This window comes from Zingiber officinale, chromosome 3A (assembly GCF_018446385.1).
Source record: "Zingiber officinale cultivar Zhangliang chromosome 3A, Zo_v1.1, whole genome shotgun sequence".
NCBI classification, from domain to species: domain Eukaryota; kingdom Viridiplantae; phylum Streptophyta; class Magnoliopsida; order Zingiberales; family Zingiberaceae; genus Zingiber; species Zingiber officinale.
The window spans coordinates 20446950-20462998 of record NC_055990.1 but is presented as its reverse complement, the minus strand read 5'-3'; the positions used below and the strand labels follow the sequence as shown (position 1 = coordinate 20462998).

The following is a 16049-nucleotide window of genomic DNA, read 5'->3' as shown; positions in this document are numbered from 1 at the left end:
GGCGCCCGGAATCCCTTTGGGGCGCCCCGACCAAAGCTATAAATATAACTTTGGTCCAGAAGCTTTTCATCAACTCAGAAATTGTGTATTCCAACATTTGTGCGCTATTAGTTGTAGTTTAGCTTCTATTTCTCTGTGCATTATTGCTGTAAGAGGCTTCTCCGTCTGAAGGAGTACTAATGCGATATTTTCCTTGAATTAACAACCTCCCCGATTGTAACCAAGTCAAATCTTTGTGAGCCTCTTCTTTTACTTTCTGCTTATTTATTTTATGCAAGTGTTAGTTTAAGAAAAGTCGAGAAGGGTTTTTCGTTTTTGATTTTGCAGACTATTCAATCCCCCCTTCTAACCGGCCCCAACGGTCCAACATTATAGAGCTACTACATGAAAATAAAATTGCTTCTCTTATTCCAATTAGGCAATTACATATGAGATTGATCATTAAGTATCTTTTTTTTTCCATTCTTTATCTGATGACTTATTAGCCTGCCAAACATAATTACAAATCCGGAACCCACATAGTTTCATGAAGAGCCGGAATCCGACATCCATAAAGATGCCACCGTTGAAGGACATGACGACGAGCAAGAGGAGGCCGGTGCCGACTAGAGGTGCTTATTAGTATGAAACAATCTTAAGAAAAGAAAAACATGGATAGTAGTGTCACTAAGATTCTTCTACTAAGGAACTTACTTCCTCCACAGATAGCAACAAACTTGGAATTCTGATCATACTATTTTGAAGTGGTTCTTCCTCCAAAGAGAATAAGTTAGCTCCAATTGCATAACTAGTTGCTTCAGTCCTAGTAAAACTTTCAACTGTGGACAATATCTCTGTATCAAAAGTCTTATCAAAGTCATGAATTGAACCAGCTGTTGTGGTGTTAAAGGGAGTCAGTCATATCTACTCCTCCGGAGGGTGTTAGTATTGTTTCATTTATATTTTCTCCAGTATGCATATCAAATCGAGGATTCTCAGGTATTAGATTCTACTCATCATGTTGTTCTGGTTGGATATCAGTATGCATATCGAATCGAGAATTCTCAGGTATTGCATTCAGCTTGTCTTGTTGTTCTGGTTCTGTATTTCTGTCACTATGTCGCTCAATCTCCCCATCCAAATTATTTTGTTGTTCAGGCCCTTTTTGCAGATCCTCTGAGGCAACATGAGGTAATTCATTTGCAAGCTCTGATGAAACTTCCAAATGACTAGAATTGTTGCTTTGAAGAGGAAAGGATCTAGAAAAACCCTCCAGGAGATTACCACATATCCCTGCATATATGTTTGATTCCAACTAAGGATCATATTATAACTCAAAATTGTAAAAATGACAAAAAAGAAAAGAAAACTAACCACATAACAGTGGCTCATGAAATGCTTGATCATTGAGATCTAGCACTGAACATGGAAGATTCATCTGCTTGCAAACTAATTTAGTAGTGTCTTCCAGTTGTTTTTTCATGTCTCTAAAAAAACAAGATTGTATGGTGTATAAAACCAATTTCAATCCATGATGTTTACAAAAAAATTAAATTAATCATGTAAGAATATTCTACAACCATTCTATTATTAACACTAATGAACAAATAGCATCATTTTTAAAAAGCATCATTTGCAATTGTTAGAGCATATGATTTTGTTCAAGGTTCAAAAGACTTCATTATATGATTGAACAATATTATTTTAGTTGTGCAGCTATTCCAATGTATGGTGCCGACGACAAATTGGAAAGGGAAAGAGGAAAGAGATGAACAAGACAAAAGAAAAGAATGTAAGTATGTACCTAACTTGGGTCTTTGCATCCCATTTAGAATGGTACAGTTTTAACATTATGTTGTATTTACACAAACTAAAAAAATAAAATATATTTTTCAATTCATCTTGATGTGCATTGTAGCATGTCAAAGGGTATCAAATGTTGGCATGTTGCAAACAAAGACCCAAATGATTATCAAAATTTAAAGGTCCGACCTAAATTATTGAAACTTAGAAAATAACAAGCAACATTGCCAATCAAGGTTCATGTCAAAAATTGTGAATATAAATTGTATTAAATCATGAATCGTGCAACTCTATAAACTCATATTTTGACAACTCGGTCAATAAGATACCTTGCAACCACAGTTTGTTAATAAAGAAATAGGAAAATTACAATGATTGAATATGATGGAAAATCATACTATCAGCAGCAATATTTTAACCCTAAAATATTGTGGAAGCTATCTTTTTGGTTGGTGTGGGTAGCATTAATTGACTTGGGTTTTTGTAGTGTTCCTCAATAATTCTTTCATTGATTATCAAACCATGCTATGATTTTATGGAGATCGATATAGCTAAAAAGTGAAAATCCAGATGTAATAACAAAGAATAATGATAAGAATACTTGAAATCTTAAATATTGTGACAAGTAACATAAATATCTTCAAGAAATGGAATTTGGAAGTAAAATTAAAGATCATTAATCTTTGTCGAGTAATTTCATTAAAGATAATTAAAGAATTGCCCTCATGGAAAATTTTGTGGTTGAAGGAGTTACAAAATCCACAAAGTTAACTCTCTTGCAGCATTGCCCTCATGGAAAATTTGTTTATAAAGTGACAGTGATAAAGTTAGATTAGTTAGTTGATACGACAGATAAAACCCCAAAAGTTCTTCTGCAAAATAATTTAGTGATACTTACACATTTGCCAATACAATTTTCTCATCATATGAATGTTTTTCTATTCTTCTCATTCCGTTCTAAAGCTCCAGCTCCAAGTGAGGTAAGGCTTGACCTACCAAACAACCAATGAACAGAAAGAATAAGATGAATCACAAACAATATTATCATACACTGATGAAAATGATTGATTGTTAAGCTGATCAACCCTGAAACAATTGAAAAATAAATATCAGAGAAAAAAAAAAATCTAACCAGAAGATATCTCCCTGTTAGCAATGTTGGAATCAAATGTAGATATTGGTGGGTTGGCATGAGATGTTGAAGGCAAAGGTTCGTCTCCAAAAACCAAAATATCTTCGAGTATTGGATCAAAACTATGATTTCTCTTTGTTACTGATGTAGAATGATCATGTAATTCAACACCATTGCTAGTGTTATCCAACTTTAACTGGTTCTCAGGATCCAAGTTATTTTCACGCATAACCTCAATTTCTTGAAATTCTTGAATATTATTGTTGACATCGAAAGTTTGAAAAGAACCATTGCCATGATTATTTGAATGAGGATCCTCAAAAGATGTAGAGTTTAGAGCCGGGCTGACAATAGCATCCAGACCACCATCAAATGGTGGCAATACATTGCATCAAAGTGAACTATTAGAAAATGATTGCCTAAGTATTTCACTAAGAAACTTGACATAAGGCCTTACTCTCCTTCCATGGGTTCTGCATCATTTCTACTTTCTGGCTCTACTGATGAGTTTGTGTTGTTATCCTAAATCATGGAATCCATATAAAAGCTTAAATATTTAGATTACTGAAATTATAAAAATATTGATACATGTAAAACATAAAATATTTGAGACCTTATCAACGAAGAAAGCTGCATACTGATCTTCCCCTGCTGAAGCTTCACCTAGTACAATAAATCCATTGTTAGCAAACACCTATCTTGCACATCACCTTTTTTTTAATCAAAAAAGTTTACTGACCTGCCAAAGTTATTTGCTGATAATCTTTTTGGTGATTGTTTGAGCCACTGTATCAAAAATATATGAACAAAGTAAATAATTATAAAGAGCTAACAACCACTTGACTTCCCTATATAATCTAAGGTGAAAAATTACATACTCAGTAGGATTGATTGATTCATCTAACTCCAATGCATCAAGGTTAAAGGTCTCAGGTAATGTTATAGACTCAAATGGAGCTTTATCTGCATTTTCTTGTAAATTGACATGTATCAAAGCAACGGCCACCCTTATATTAGCCAACATCCTGTTACAGTCCTGAAACAGATAATTCAACTTCCGCGAGTATATTCTGACAAGGCCAACCAGAAGAAGTCACAGTCTCAAAGCAATTGGAGCTCAAGGATACATAATATCATCTACCAAAGCACACAACAAGTTAAAAATAAGCATCACAAAACCGAAGTATAAGACCAGGCCATCCTATAGAAGGAAAATGTCAATCTTTTCCTTATGCAAAATTTTACAACAAAATTTGATTTTTTTTTTTTTAAAAAAGAGAGAAAGAATCAGTAAAAATAAAGTAAAAGCAACGAATCCTTCATCAAATACCTCGTCATAACCAACTCAAATATACATTTCTCAAACCAATGTAAACGTTCCGTCAAATTAAAAGAAAACATAGAACGTGAATCATACACCCTAAACCTTGCTCTGGAGACAACAGCAGGGTGGTCATTTATCCCTATAGATATTTTTTGACGATATTATAAATAAAGAACTCAGCTTCAGTAAAATCCAACCAAAACAAACATAAAAATATAATCTTGCCTTTGTATATAAGAACAAAAATAAAATAATGACCGGAAAAGACACTTGTTATTTAAGGATTCATTTCTTCAACTTGGCAAAGGAAACTCCGCAATGGACATCCAAAAGATTTAGATTCGAAGAAACCCATTGACACTAAACAACCAAATCTATCCGGGATGATAAAAACCCTAGGGGATGTCGGGATGGAATAAAAGGGAGATGAACCTACAGAAGACCGGCTGTCGACCCCGTCACCATCAATCTGAGTCTTCTTCATCTTCTGGAAGTGGGTGTCCTAATTTAGCGCAACAGAATAATATTTTACAAAAAAAAAATATTATTTATTACAACCGAATAAGTTTTTAGTCCAATTACAAATTTACAATTTTAATCTATTGTTCGAAGGGTTTACCATAAATTTACATAGTCTAATGTCAATATTGATGGTTAGTTATTGTGGATATTACATTTCGAAAAAACATCAATATATTTTGTAACTATTGGAATGAAAAAAAACGAAGGGTTTATAAAAATTTCATTTCAACATTATTATAAATATCAATTAACTCAAGTGTCATTAGATTAGGGTTTACAAACCCTTGTAACCATAGAAATTCTTCTTATTAGAGTTGGACTCCAAGGGAATTTAGACATTTATTATTTGAATCATATTCGCAATTTATACCTAATAAAAGCTCATAAATTGAGTATCAAGAGTCTCCTTGGATGGGTGTAATGACTAGCGCATGAAGTGTTGCTACAATAAGGTCTGGAGTTCGAATCTTAGTAAAGCCGAGGTAAATACCTCCCTTATGTGCTAATCACTATTCCAATAGCTAATAGCCGTCCATGATTTATCTCCTCCGTGTTGACTCTGGGACGAGTTGGCGGTGACGAGTCACTCAAGGTATTTACATTTATAGAAGTTTCCTCTTATGGTGTTAACAATCATAACATATGGGAGAAAGCCAATTTACATATTTTTTTATATAAAAAATAACTAGAGAAAATTATTAATAAATTTTAAAATTATTTTTCATTCAAAAACAAAAGAGATTAACGTAATTTAATTTTACTAATTAGTTATTAAAGGAACCGTATTTTATTAACATGATTTAATTTACTAATTTCTACTCCATAATTTTACATTTTTATACAGCTTTATTACAATGGGGCATTAACCTCCCTTCATAATAGATGGGCCTGGGCCTTAATAGAAATAATAGAGCTAGACGTATTTCTTTAGTCAATTTTTATTTTTTTTAATGATGTATAACTGGGCCTGGCCTTAATAGAAATGGCCGTCAGTTGGCCCTTTTCTATCTCCTGGATTTATTTGCGAAATATGAGTAATTTCATAAATCAATTTATTCAATACAAAAATTATAAAAATTTATCATCTATAAATCTTTAGAAATTTAAAAAGATTATATATATATATATATATATATATATATATAAACACAAAGCTTTTTGATTAAATGCTCTAGAATATTCCACAAAGCATTAGCTATTGATTAATACACATCAGATGCAGTGCAATTATTACGCTTCGCTAACGTACATTGCATGCTTATCACTGGACCGGGTTCCGGTTAGCCGGCCCGGCGGCTCGAGAGAGCGTAGGGCAAGGCGGTGCCGCCTCGAGGACCCGGGCGGCGGGGGACGCAGACGGCGGAGTCGGCTATGGCGCACGTAGCCTTGCACGACGCGGCGTGGAGGCCGAGGCGGTCGGAGATCGACCACGCCGCCGACTGCGGCGCGGCTCTTTTGCGGGGCGCCGAGGCGGATCGGGTCCGCGTGAAGAGCTCCTCGATGGAGGGTCCAGGCGGGCGCTTGGCGCACTCCGCCAGCGCGACGGCGAAGGGGTCCTCGTCGCCGGCGGCGTCGGAGGCGGTGCGCTTCCTGTGGTAGCCGGAGGTGCCGGGAGGCAGGCGGAGGAGGGGGCCGCTGGCAGCGGCGGTGGCAACGGCGGCCTTGGGGATGCCCGGGCGGCGCTCCCAGGAGAAGGGCACGGAGGAGAAGGAAGGGAGGTAGGGGGAAGCCTGGTTCCCGTCGGAGGATCCACCGCTGTAGAGATAGAAGCTCCGCCGGGGGAGTGGCCCCGAATTCGCCGGCGCTCCGCCGCCTTCGAAGGCGGAGAGCGGCGGCCACATCTCGTCTCTCGTCTAGAAAACAGAGGAAAACAGACGCAATAAGACATCAAAGCATCGCCTTCCGGTGCGCCTCCAGAGCATTCAAACTTATCGTGATCCGTAGCCCGCAGTCGTCGGATTGGGCGATCCGGCACGAATCGTGAGGCAAACCGCTCGAGTCGGTGTGACGCGGGAGGAGCATCGGTGACGTGTAATTAATGGGATTGAAGTCGTGCGAAGAATTTGAGGGCGTGGTAAATGAATGCTTAATTAATAACAATCAATAGAGTGCGCCCAACTCACCGTGCTTAATAAATGTTTAATTTTCTCCCAAGTAAACAAAGATAAAAACCGTTTACTTAATAAAAAATATATCTATCATTATTAATACGGAAAATTATATATAAATCTAGTCAACCCGTTGATCTGTTTATTCTAAGCCAACTCCTTAAGACAATGTGTTTGCTAATGACCAGCTTTCTCTATTAGAGACCCAACTAATTGTGAAAGAAAGGGACAAAGTTTCATCTTTTGTATGGGTAGACATGTGTTACTTAGGGTGAAACTTAATTAAAGATTTAACATGGTAGTTTAATATTAATTAAGGGTAAATGTTAGATTCGATAAATCTTTACAAAGTTGAATATAGATCTATGATCTAACGGTAAATGGTAAGATGTTCATGTTGTCTCTTAAGTATTCACGATAGATATTCTAAGTTTCTCCAATATATATATTAGAGATCTTCATCAACTTAAAGAGGTTCTTAATTCCTTGAAAGAGACTGAAGAAACAATACAAAATGATGGACATTTGTTAGACCTCGGTGAAATTCGAATCATTTGTTAGACACATTAATGCGGTAGCTAATCCCACATTAGATGTGACAATGACTGAGCATTAAATGTATTATCAAATCGTATCACAAATTATTAATATATCACGAGATAGTTGATAGAAAATCCCCATCATAATCAAAGCCCATCGAGTCCATTTCAGTTCGACTCGAACTTTCCATCGAGCTGCTTGAGAGGGACAAACCCACACCCCCTCACCGGCAACCAAACTTTAATTTTTCAATAGTCAAACTATAGCTAGCAATTAAATAAAACCTAGAACCTTAGTGCAACTCAAAAGTCACACGGGAATTATCTCCAAAGGGTGCGATAAAGATCAATTTTTAACGGACACATATCCTCTATATATATATAAAAAAAAAATTCATCTTCTAACTACTTAACAGTCTATTATAAATCGATTATATAATTTACCTTCTTTCATATAATCTAAAAACAAATTATATCCTCTATATAAAAAAAAATCCATCTTCTAACTATTTAACAGTCAATTATAAATCGATTATATAATTTACCTTCTTTCATATAATCTAAAAATAAATTATAAAAGATGTCTAAGATGAATATAATCATCGTTTACTATAAAAGAGTCATACGAAAATTGCCTCCACGAGCATGACTAAATCCATACTCAGATGATAAATTTACATTACAGAAGAAAGGTTTGAATTACTTGGGATGCATTCCCTTGCGGAATAAGTTCTCACGTCTAGGAGATCGTTTGATATCGTAATTTATCTCCCTTCTAGGAGGGCGTTGGGAATTACTTGTATGATAGACCAGGAGGGACAGAAACTTTAAGAGGTGGATATTCTGATATCCACCTGCAGTTAATAGCTGTGTGACCACCTTCTTTTTGCCTATGCAAAGTTGAGTATGACAAACAGAAATTAATGGAAAGATGTTTTTCCAATGGACCATGTCCATGTAAATCCAATCTGCATTGAAGATAGCAACATAATCATGCAAAAAAAGCTACCAAGATGGAATTTATCGACCAACTGGACCATGCTCTTAGTCATAGATCTTGACTCTCTACTGAGTTTTATGTGATTACTGATCGAAACAACATGTAGCAATGGGACCGATTAGGAGGACAAATCAAAGAAGAAGAAGAAGAAGTTTATGGGGAGCAACATTCCCTTAGATGTCTCAAAACTGAAACGAAGAGCAATCTTAATAATTTCTTTAGTAAATATTACAATTCAAGAAGAGAAGAATCATGAGCAAAAATCAGAATGGCATTCTAATTTATAATTTTTCTTTTCTGAACCCTAGAGCCTTTGGATCCTATGCTACCATTTGATTAGTGAAAGTGTAAAGCTCATGTGCTTTGTTTTGAATAATAGCATATTTTTTAAATCCAAATTGATTTTTTTTTTCCAGTTTAGAAGTATCAGCCGAAGCTAGTTCAGTTTTGATTTACCTCAATTTAAACTCAATTTTAATTAAAAAAATCATTAAATACATAATAGCTGCTAATCTACTCAATAATATAATATTTACTTAGGAACTAATTATAATGTCTAACATTCCTAAATGATAAATAAAGACAATGACCGAATACATGTTAAAAATTATGGTTCTTATGTGATATAATTATTGATTGGTTTAATTTAATTACCAATCTCACGGGATATAAATCAAACCTGAACCAATCCCAAAAAGATTGACTATGTATCAATTTAATGCACGAAATATCCGCCCTTAGAGATCAAAACCACCAATTCTTCAACAAAGGTAAAACCCAACAACTCAAACACCAAGAACCACTATCACAAGTTTGTGAAACCCACAGTGTACAATCAAAATTTGCATTAGGCCACCTATAAAACTTGAATAATGAAGTACTTCACCAATCTATAATCCCTTTTGTGAATGGAAGTCTCTCTTAAAATAATCATCGATACATGTAGTAAGAAAAAAGAAATAGAAAGCCTCAGTTACAGTGATTTAAATGCACCTTAAAAGTTACCATAGGATACCTTCTTCTCTTTTCTTCTGAACAGGATGGTGCACAAGAGGAGCAGCCATGAATTTATAAGAAATTAAAGCATATTGAGGGGTTAGAATAGTAAAATCTGGATGAACAGCATCTGGGTAGATACACAATTTTAGATCACCAACTATCTGTTGTTTGAAGAAGCTGATAGTTTTCAACAAGGAGACGAGTACTGAATGATTCAAAGAAAAACCTTCCAAGAGAACCAATATCCATATAACATGATTGAAAAGATGAGATTAAAATGTAATGTGACTATGTGAGGTAGATAGAAGAGAGAAGCCAGTAAAACACAAGCTAATATCAAACATACGGTGTAAACTGCATATTTGCACACCATCATGGTCTAGACTTTCGTGGGACGTTCCTTGTTTAGATAGATAATATACAATGTAATAAAAAATAACTACAAGAATAGGCTTATAGCAACATTCTGTCCCCGCCTCAGAGGTAAAAGAGAAGGATAAGCCCCAACTTAACACTAGAAGTCTAAGACAGAGAATGGAATAGTGCACTTTGGTGAGTATTATATATAATATATATTAGGTAATATATATAGGTCTATTATGCAAATTTATTAATTAGCCTAATTATAGCTAAGATAGATTCTAATTTGTGTCTACTCTTCAATAATAAAGAAGATATTCTTTTTTTCTCAAAATTAACATATCATCGGAGCCAATTTTAGGAATAGAAATAGAGTCAAGTGAAGCAAAAGAAAAACATGAGAAAAACGACAAACTGCTATAAGAAATAAAAGAAGTACAATAAGTACACTGACGTTTACCTTTACGTAACACAATAAGAAGATCATTGCTCGAGACATGATCCGATGACAAAGTAGTAGGTGTAGGACATGAATTAAGAGGTTGATGCCTGGAGTAGACTTGAATAATAAAAGACTTGACAAGAGCCTATTCTGAGACAAGTACAGAGAATGTGATAGAATACATCAACAAATCATCATCCTCCCTTTGACGAGTTAGAATTGTTGATGCGGTTAGCACTAACGATCTAACTCAGGTTTTGATGAATGACAAAGTAGGTTTCATTATAATCTAACGCTTTGACCTAGTGTGTAGGAAAAGCCCAGCTAGGTCGATGGGCCGACCGGATAGTTGGCACGAAGTCCAAATAGGTCGACGGACCGACCGGATGTCTGGCACGAAGCCCAACTAGGTCGATGGGCCGACCGGATAGCTGACGCGAAATTCAGACAGGTCGACGGGCTGACCGGATGTTTGGCACGAAGTCCAGCTAGGTCAACGAGCTGACCTGATAGCTGGCATGAAGTCCAGACGGGTCGAAGGGCTGACTGGACGTCTGACAGGTAAGTCACTGGAGGGGAGTGACTGTGAGGACGCGTTCCCGAGAAGGGAACTTAGACTGCGATCCAACTTAGAACCATTTCGGAACTCTAAGTTGAGATCTTGACTAAATTCTGATCTCGGTGAGACGGAATCTAATTAATACTCTGTTTGATTATTATAACTCTGCTAATACTTTGTTTTGCAGGGTAATATAATTTGCATTATCCTTCGGACTAACGTTTTCTTGCGGGGAGTTGAAGCTGTTGGAAAATGGGGTCCGGGCACCCGGAAGGGGTTCGGGCGCTCAGAATGCAAATTCTATCACTTCGTCGCTTCGATACGTGGAGATCTCTAGTTGGTTGGGCTACGTCAGAGTCCAAGCGCCCGAAAAGGATCCGGGCACCCGGAGCCTCCTATATAAGGAGGATAAGCCCTGGAGCAAAATACAACTGACAACAACGTCTTCCAATGACTGCTCTACTATGTTGTGCTCTTGCGACGCTGCTTCTCCGACAACTTGTTGCTAAAGTTCTCTTTCCTTAATTGTTGTCGGTATTTCGTTTTCTAGCATTCCTGTACTTTCATTTGTAATAACTTTTTCAAACTGCTAGTGGATTGCCCAACGAAAGCACTCGACGAGTGCGAGCCTTGGAGTAGGAGTCGACCAAGGCTCCGAACTAAGTAAATTGGTTCGTGTTAGCATTGCTTTTATTCTTTTCCGCTGCGTACTCTCTACGAATGTTTTCGATCGATATTCACCCCCCCTATCGACTTTCACGATCGAACAAGAATAGGTGAGGACGGAAAATAAGGTGTATCTTCCATAAAAGTAATATCAATTGAGACAAGATATTTATTAATAGTGGGACAATAACACCTATAACCTTTCTAAAAACGAGAATCCAAGGAAGATGCACTTTAACGACTTAGGATCTAATTTAGTGATATACGGACGAACATCTCGAACAAAGCAAGTGCTACCAAATATTCTAGGGTTAACAGGAAATAACAGTTTGGTGGGAAAAAGGATTTTGTAAGGGATCTCACCGTAAAGAACAAAGGATGACATGCGATTAATGAGAAAACATGTAAAAGCTACATCATCTCAAAAAGATTTGGGAGCATTCATTTGAAATAAAAGGGCTCTTGCAAATGTCTATATTTACATTTAGCCACACCATTTTGGGACGGAGTATCAACACAAGAGGTTTTATGAAGCATATCATTCTGACTTATATAAGATTGGAATGAAACGAATGTATATTCCTTGACATTATCACTTCGCAAAGTATCGATGGACATATTGAACTATGTTTTAATCTCAACACAAAAACACAAAATAAAGAAAACAACTTAGAACGATTTTTCATTAAATATAACCAAGTTACATGAGAATAATCATCACAAAAGTAATAAAATACCTAAAACTAAGTTTAGACAAGATAAGACAAGGACCCTAAGTATCAAAATGAACTAATTCAAAAGGAATAGTAGCACGTTTATTTATTCTAGGACTCGAACTAAGATGATGATGTTTTGCAAATTGACATAACTCACAATCTAATGAAGACACCTTACTATATTATGGACAAAGCTATTTGAGTAAAGGAAGAGATGGATGTCTCAACCTACAATGAGCCTCGAAAGGAGAAATGACACTTGAGCAAGCAAAAGAATTTATGAGCGGTGTATTAAGAATATGGAGGCTTCCAGACTTATGTCCTTTACGAATAATCTTCTTTGTCAACAGATCCTGAAATAAGCAATGATTAGGAAAAAAATGAGATGCAACAATTGAGATTATGAGTTAGTTGACTGAGAGAGAGCAAATTAAAAGATAAATTAGGTAAATGTAAGACAAAGGATAGAGGAAGAAAAGGAGTAGGATTAATTGTGCCAAACCCACAAACACAAGATAGATATCCATCAATTGAAGTAATAGTAGAAGTGTTAGTTTTGGATTGAAAAATAGAAAATAGGCTAGAATTACCTGTCATATGATCTATGATACCGGAATCAATGACCCGTTTAGAGGATGAGGAAAGAAGACATGCGTTTTGTTTACTTGAATCAGCGATAGTAGTGACAAAGGGAGATGAAGGCTCGAGTGATTCCTGATATTTTGAGACCTTGGCAAATTCATCTGTAGAGATAAGGACCGTTTAACAGAGGCATTAGTGGATGCAATATGAGCAAGTATTTTTGTTGATTTTTATATTGAAGCTTTCTACCCTCAAACTTCATATGACCTGGCTTACGACAGTAGTTGCACACAATACTACCTAAATTCGGCATTCAAGTTCCAAAGTTTTGTGAACTACCTCCTTTGTTTCCAGTATGACTAGTTGATCTTCCAAGTTCATAATTTGTGTTGTGACTTACCAAAGCACCACTAAGCGGAACAGGTACAATATTTTCTGTACGGAGAATACGACTAAATACATCTTGTAAAGAGGAGACCTCAGAACCAGAGAGAACTTGTGACTTAGCAGACTCAGAGTTAGGAGATACGTAGGAAGCTCATGATAGCCATCTGTCTCGTTGGTGTTGTTGAACATTCACATCACGGCTAAAGGGTAACAACATATTAAGTTCCTCCTATATAAAAAAGGATAGCCCGGTGCACGAAGCTCCGGCTATGCAGGATCCCGAGCAAGGATCCATTGTACGCAACCTTACCCTGCTTTTTGCAAGAGGCTATTTCCAAGATTCGAACCTATGATCTTTTGGTCACAAAGTAACAACTTTACTGTTGCGCCAACTACCAAGGCTCCCCTTCTAAGTTCCTCCTATATCTTATTTCATTTTTTGTATTATCTCTGTTTGCTTTGCTTTGCTAGCCGTAGCCACATCTTGGTCTTCTTTTTGTACAAAACATAGAAGTTGGTCTTCCTTCAGCTTTAGCTCCTTTGGCTCTTATTTCACAAACTTTGGGATAAAATCTTATGGCTGAAAATAAACCTTCTATTGTGACGGATGTTGTGCCTATGATGTCTATAATCACGGACTATAAGCTAAATAGTTCAGACTTAGGCATGTTCAACCATGTTCAACCAATCGGTTAACTGGTTTATCAATTCCGGCTAATTCCGATTTACCACATTGTATGTAGAACCGGTTAACCGACCAATATTCTTACCAGTTCTACCGGTTCCGGTTGAACCAATTCCGGCCGGTTAATCGATTCCAACCGAGAAGCGATAACATAATAAGGCTTGGGTAAGTGGACTTAGTGGAGTGGGTGGGGGTTTTTTTTTTTGCAAACTAATTAACTAAGGCCCAACTAAAAATTCTCAAAAGAAAACCAGTCAATTCCCGATTTTACCGATTTATCGATAAAACCAGTAAAAAAAAAATTTCTAAACCGCGAACCGACCGGTAAAAACCGGTTAACCATTAAACCGAAACATGTAACCTATCGGTTCCGGTCCGATTTTCGGTTTCCCGGTTTTTTTGCAGAGCCCTATTTAGACTATTGTGTTATACATGGAAATTACCTGCCCTAAATGAACCTACAATAATCAAGATGACAACAAAGAACAAAAACTAGATTGGTAAAACAGAGAACATCGAAAGCAATTAGCTTATGCATTAATTGACTATCCTATACGCATACTATACTGCATGTTATATAGATATCGCATGAATTAAATACAAATCTTACATTTGAAGGAAAGGCCTCATAACATATTCACGAGAATGATTTGATAAACTTGAGTCGGATCAAAGGGTCCTCAAAGTAACTACTAATGATTACCTAAAAAGGTATGATTCATAGATTAAAGTATGGTTACCTATCATATATCACTTTTAAGGATATATTTTTTTTTTTCTAAATTGTTGGATTAAGGAAAACAAATATTCGAGAGCAAGTAGGTGTAGAGATGGTATAGATATGTTCAGCAATGACCAATAGATCCTATAATTACAATAGTCAAATCTATTAAAGTGAAAGATGTAAGAGAAATAATTTAATTAATTTGCATATTAGTAATAATATTGTCTTGCACAAACTCAATAGCAAAAGAACATCATGAAGTTGACCAAAATATTTGGGGCAAACAAAATTTGATGATGATAATAAGTTATGCTAAACAAAGATTGAGGACTAACAGAGCATGCATCAAAGAGAAACAAAGATCAAGATCTGATAATCTACATATTATGTACTCTATAATCATATCACAACATAACTATGACATCAAAACCAGCTAAATATAAGTTAATTGTACATTAGATGCAAGAATATAACATATGATTAAAAGAAACTGCAATTTTTTGTTAGTTAAACATACTACCATCTGAACTTATTCCACAGCACGTATTAGACAGAAAAGACCGGGACATTCGCTGAGTGGTTGTCTTGCTTATCTAGCAGAGGTTTTAGAAAGTAAATGCACATACAAACATTCCTCTAAACTTCAATAGTAAAAAATGTGTGTATATATATATATATAGCATAAAATAGCTTACATAGATATGATGAATTTAACAATGTGAGGCCTAATTTAACTAAATGCCCTACATGAAAAAGCTTACAAGGACACACACATAATAGCATACATAAAGTAGGCAATGTTAAACAACCACATGAAGAGATAATAGCCAAGTCTTGGAATAAAGAGAAAATATACAGTAAAGAAACACCGTGCATTAGAGATGGCAAGAATAATCCGTAACATGTCATGCAATAGGAAATTAATGACAACAAAGGGCTTAGTACATCCAACGAGTGATGTCGGGGCTTCCCTGTTAGTCCTGAGACTCTGGAGGGGGCAAATCGAGATCGAGCGGCACAGGCTGGGCCGACTTGGGGGCGTTGCGCGCGGTGACGGGGATGGCGACGAAGGCCTTGGTTTTGCTGATGGGGCGGGATTTCTCGAGCTGGACGTAGTCGCCGACCTTGAACCGGTTCTCGGGGTCATGGGCCTGGTACTTCTTCTTCTTGCGGACGCGGCGCTTGTACTTGGGGTGGGGGGCGAGGCGGATGACCTCCACCGCCACGGTCTTGTCGTTGGTGGCGCAGACCACCCGACCCTGCATGATCTTCATGGCCCTGACGGTGAGGGCGGAGGGTGGGGGCTGTGGCCGAGCGGCCGGGGAGGAGAAAGGTGAGATCTTGGGTAGAGGAGGGAGGGAGCCATGGAGGAAGGGAGACGGATGGCGGAGATTGAGGTGGAGGAAGGAAGAGATGAGGGACATGGCGGAAGGGATAAGGGCAGAAGCCGCTTTGCTCCCTCTTCTCGCCCACGATCGTTTATATTTTATTTTTATTATTATTATTATTATTATATATTTGT

At 36.9% G+C, this 16049-nt stretch overlaps 2 protein-coding genes across 3 annotated transcripts; both read right to left on the bottom strand.

The window, feature by feature from the left end:
• Window positions 1–409: 409 nt before the first annotated feature.
• LOC122051310 (sister chromatid cohesion 1 protein 3-like) lies at window positions 410–4714 on the bottom strand. 2 transcript variants are annotated; one of them, XM_042612370.1, is made up of 9 exons: window positions 4675–4714; window positions 3793–3984; window positions 3654–3700; window positions 3528–3577; window positions 3372–3436; window positions 2915–3258; window positions 2681–2774; window positions 1354–1466; window positions 410–1272 (listed from the first exon to the last, which is right to left on the bottom strand). In XM_042612370.1, the coding sequence occupies exons 1-7, from the start codon at window positions 4701–4703 to the stop codon at window positions 2740–2742; spliced, it is 762 nt and encodes a 253-aa protein (XP_042468304.1). In that variant the 5' UTR covers window positions 4704–4714; the 3' UTR covers window positions 410–1272; window positions 1354–1466; window positions 2681–2739. The 2 variants fall into 2 exon arrangements, with proteins under 2 accessions (XP_042468304.1, XP_042468305.1); XM_042612371.1 differs by lacking the exon at window positions 1354–1466.
• A 10626-nt stretch (window positions 4715–15340) lies between these two features.
• On the bottom strand, window positions 15341–16015 carry LOC122051309 (30S ribosomal protein S17, chloroplastic-like). Its single transcript, XM_042612369.1, has one exon. It carries the CDS (start codon window positions 15949–15951, stop codon window positions 15502–15504), a length of 450 nt encoding a protein of 149 aa, XP_042468303.1. The 5' UTR covers window positions 15952–16015; the 3' UTR covers window positions 15341–15501.
• Between the last annotated feature and the right edge of the window lie 34 nt (window positions 16016–16049).

Bases quoted from the DNA above. Each gene is read 5' to 3' on its own strand.
- LOC122051309 (XM_042612369.1), bottom strand. From the start codon at position 15,951: ATGTCCCTCATCTCTTCCTTCCTCCACCTCAATCTCCGCCATCCGTCT.
- LOC122051310 (XM_042612370.1), bottom strand. From the start codon at position 4,703: ATGGTGACGGGGTCGACAGCCGGTCTTCT. The intron at 3,701-3,792 runs GTATGTAATTTT...TTTTTGATACAG, and splicing joins GAATCAATCAATCCTACTGA to TGGCTCAAACAATCACCAAA. The intron at 3,578-3,653 runs GTCAGTAAACTT...TTATTGTACTAG, and splicing joins TCAGCAAATAACTTTGGCAG to GTGAAGCTTCAGCAGGGGAA.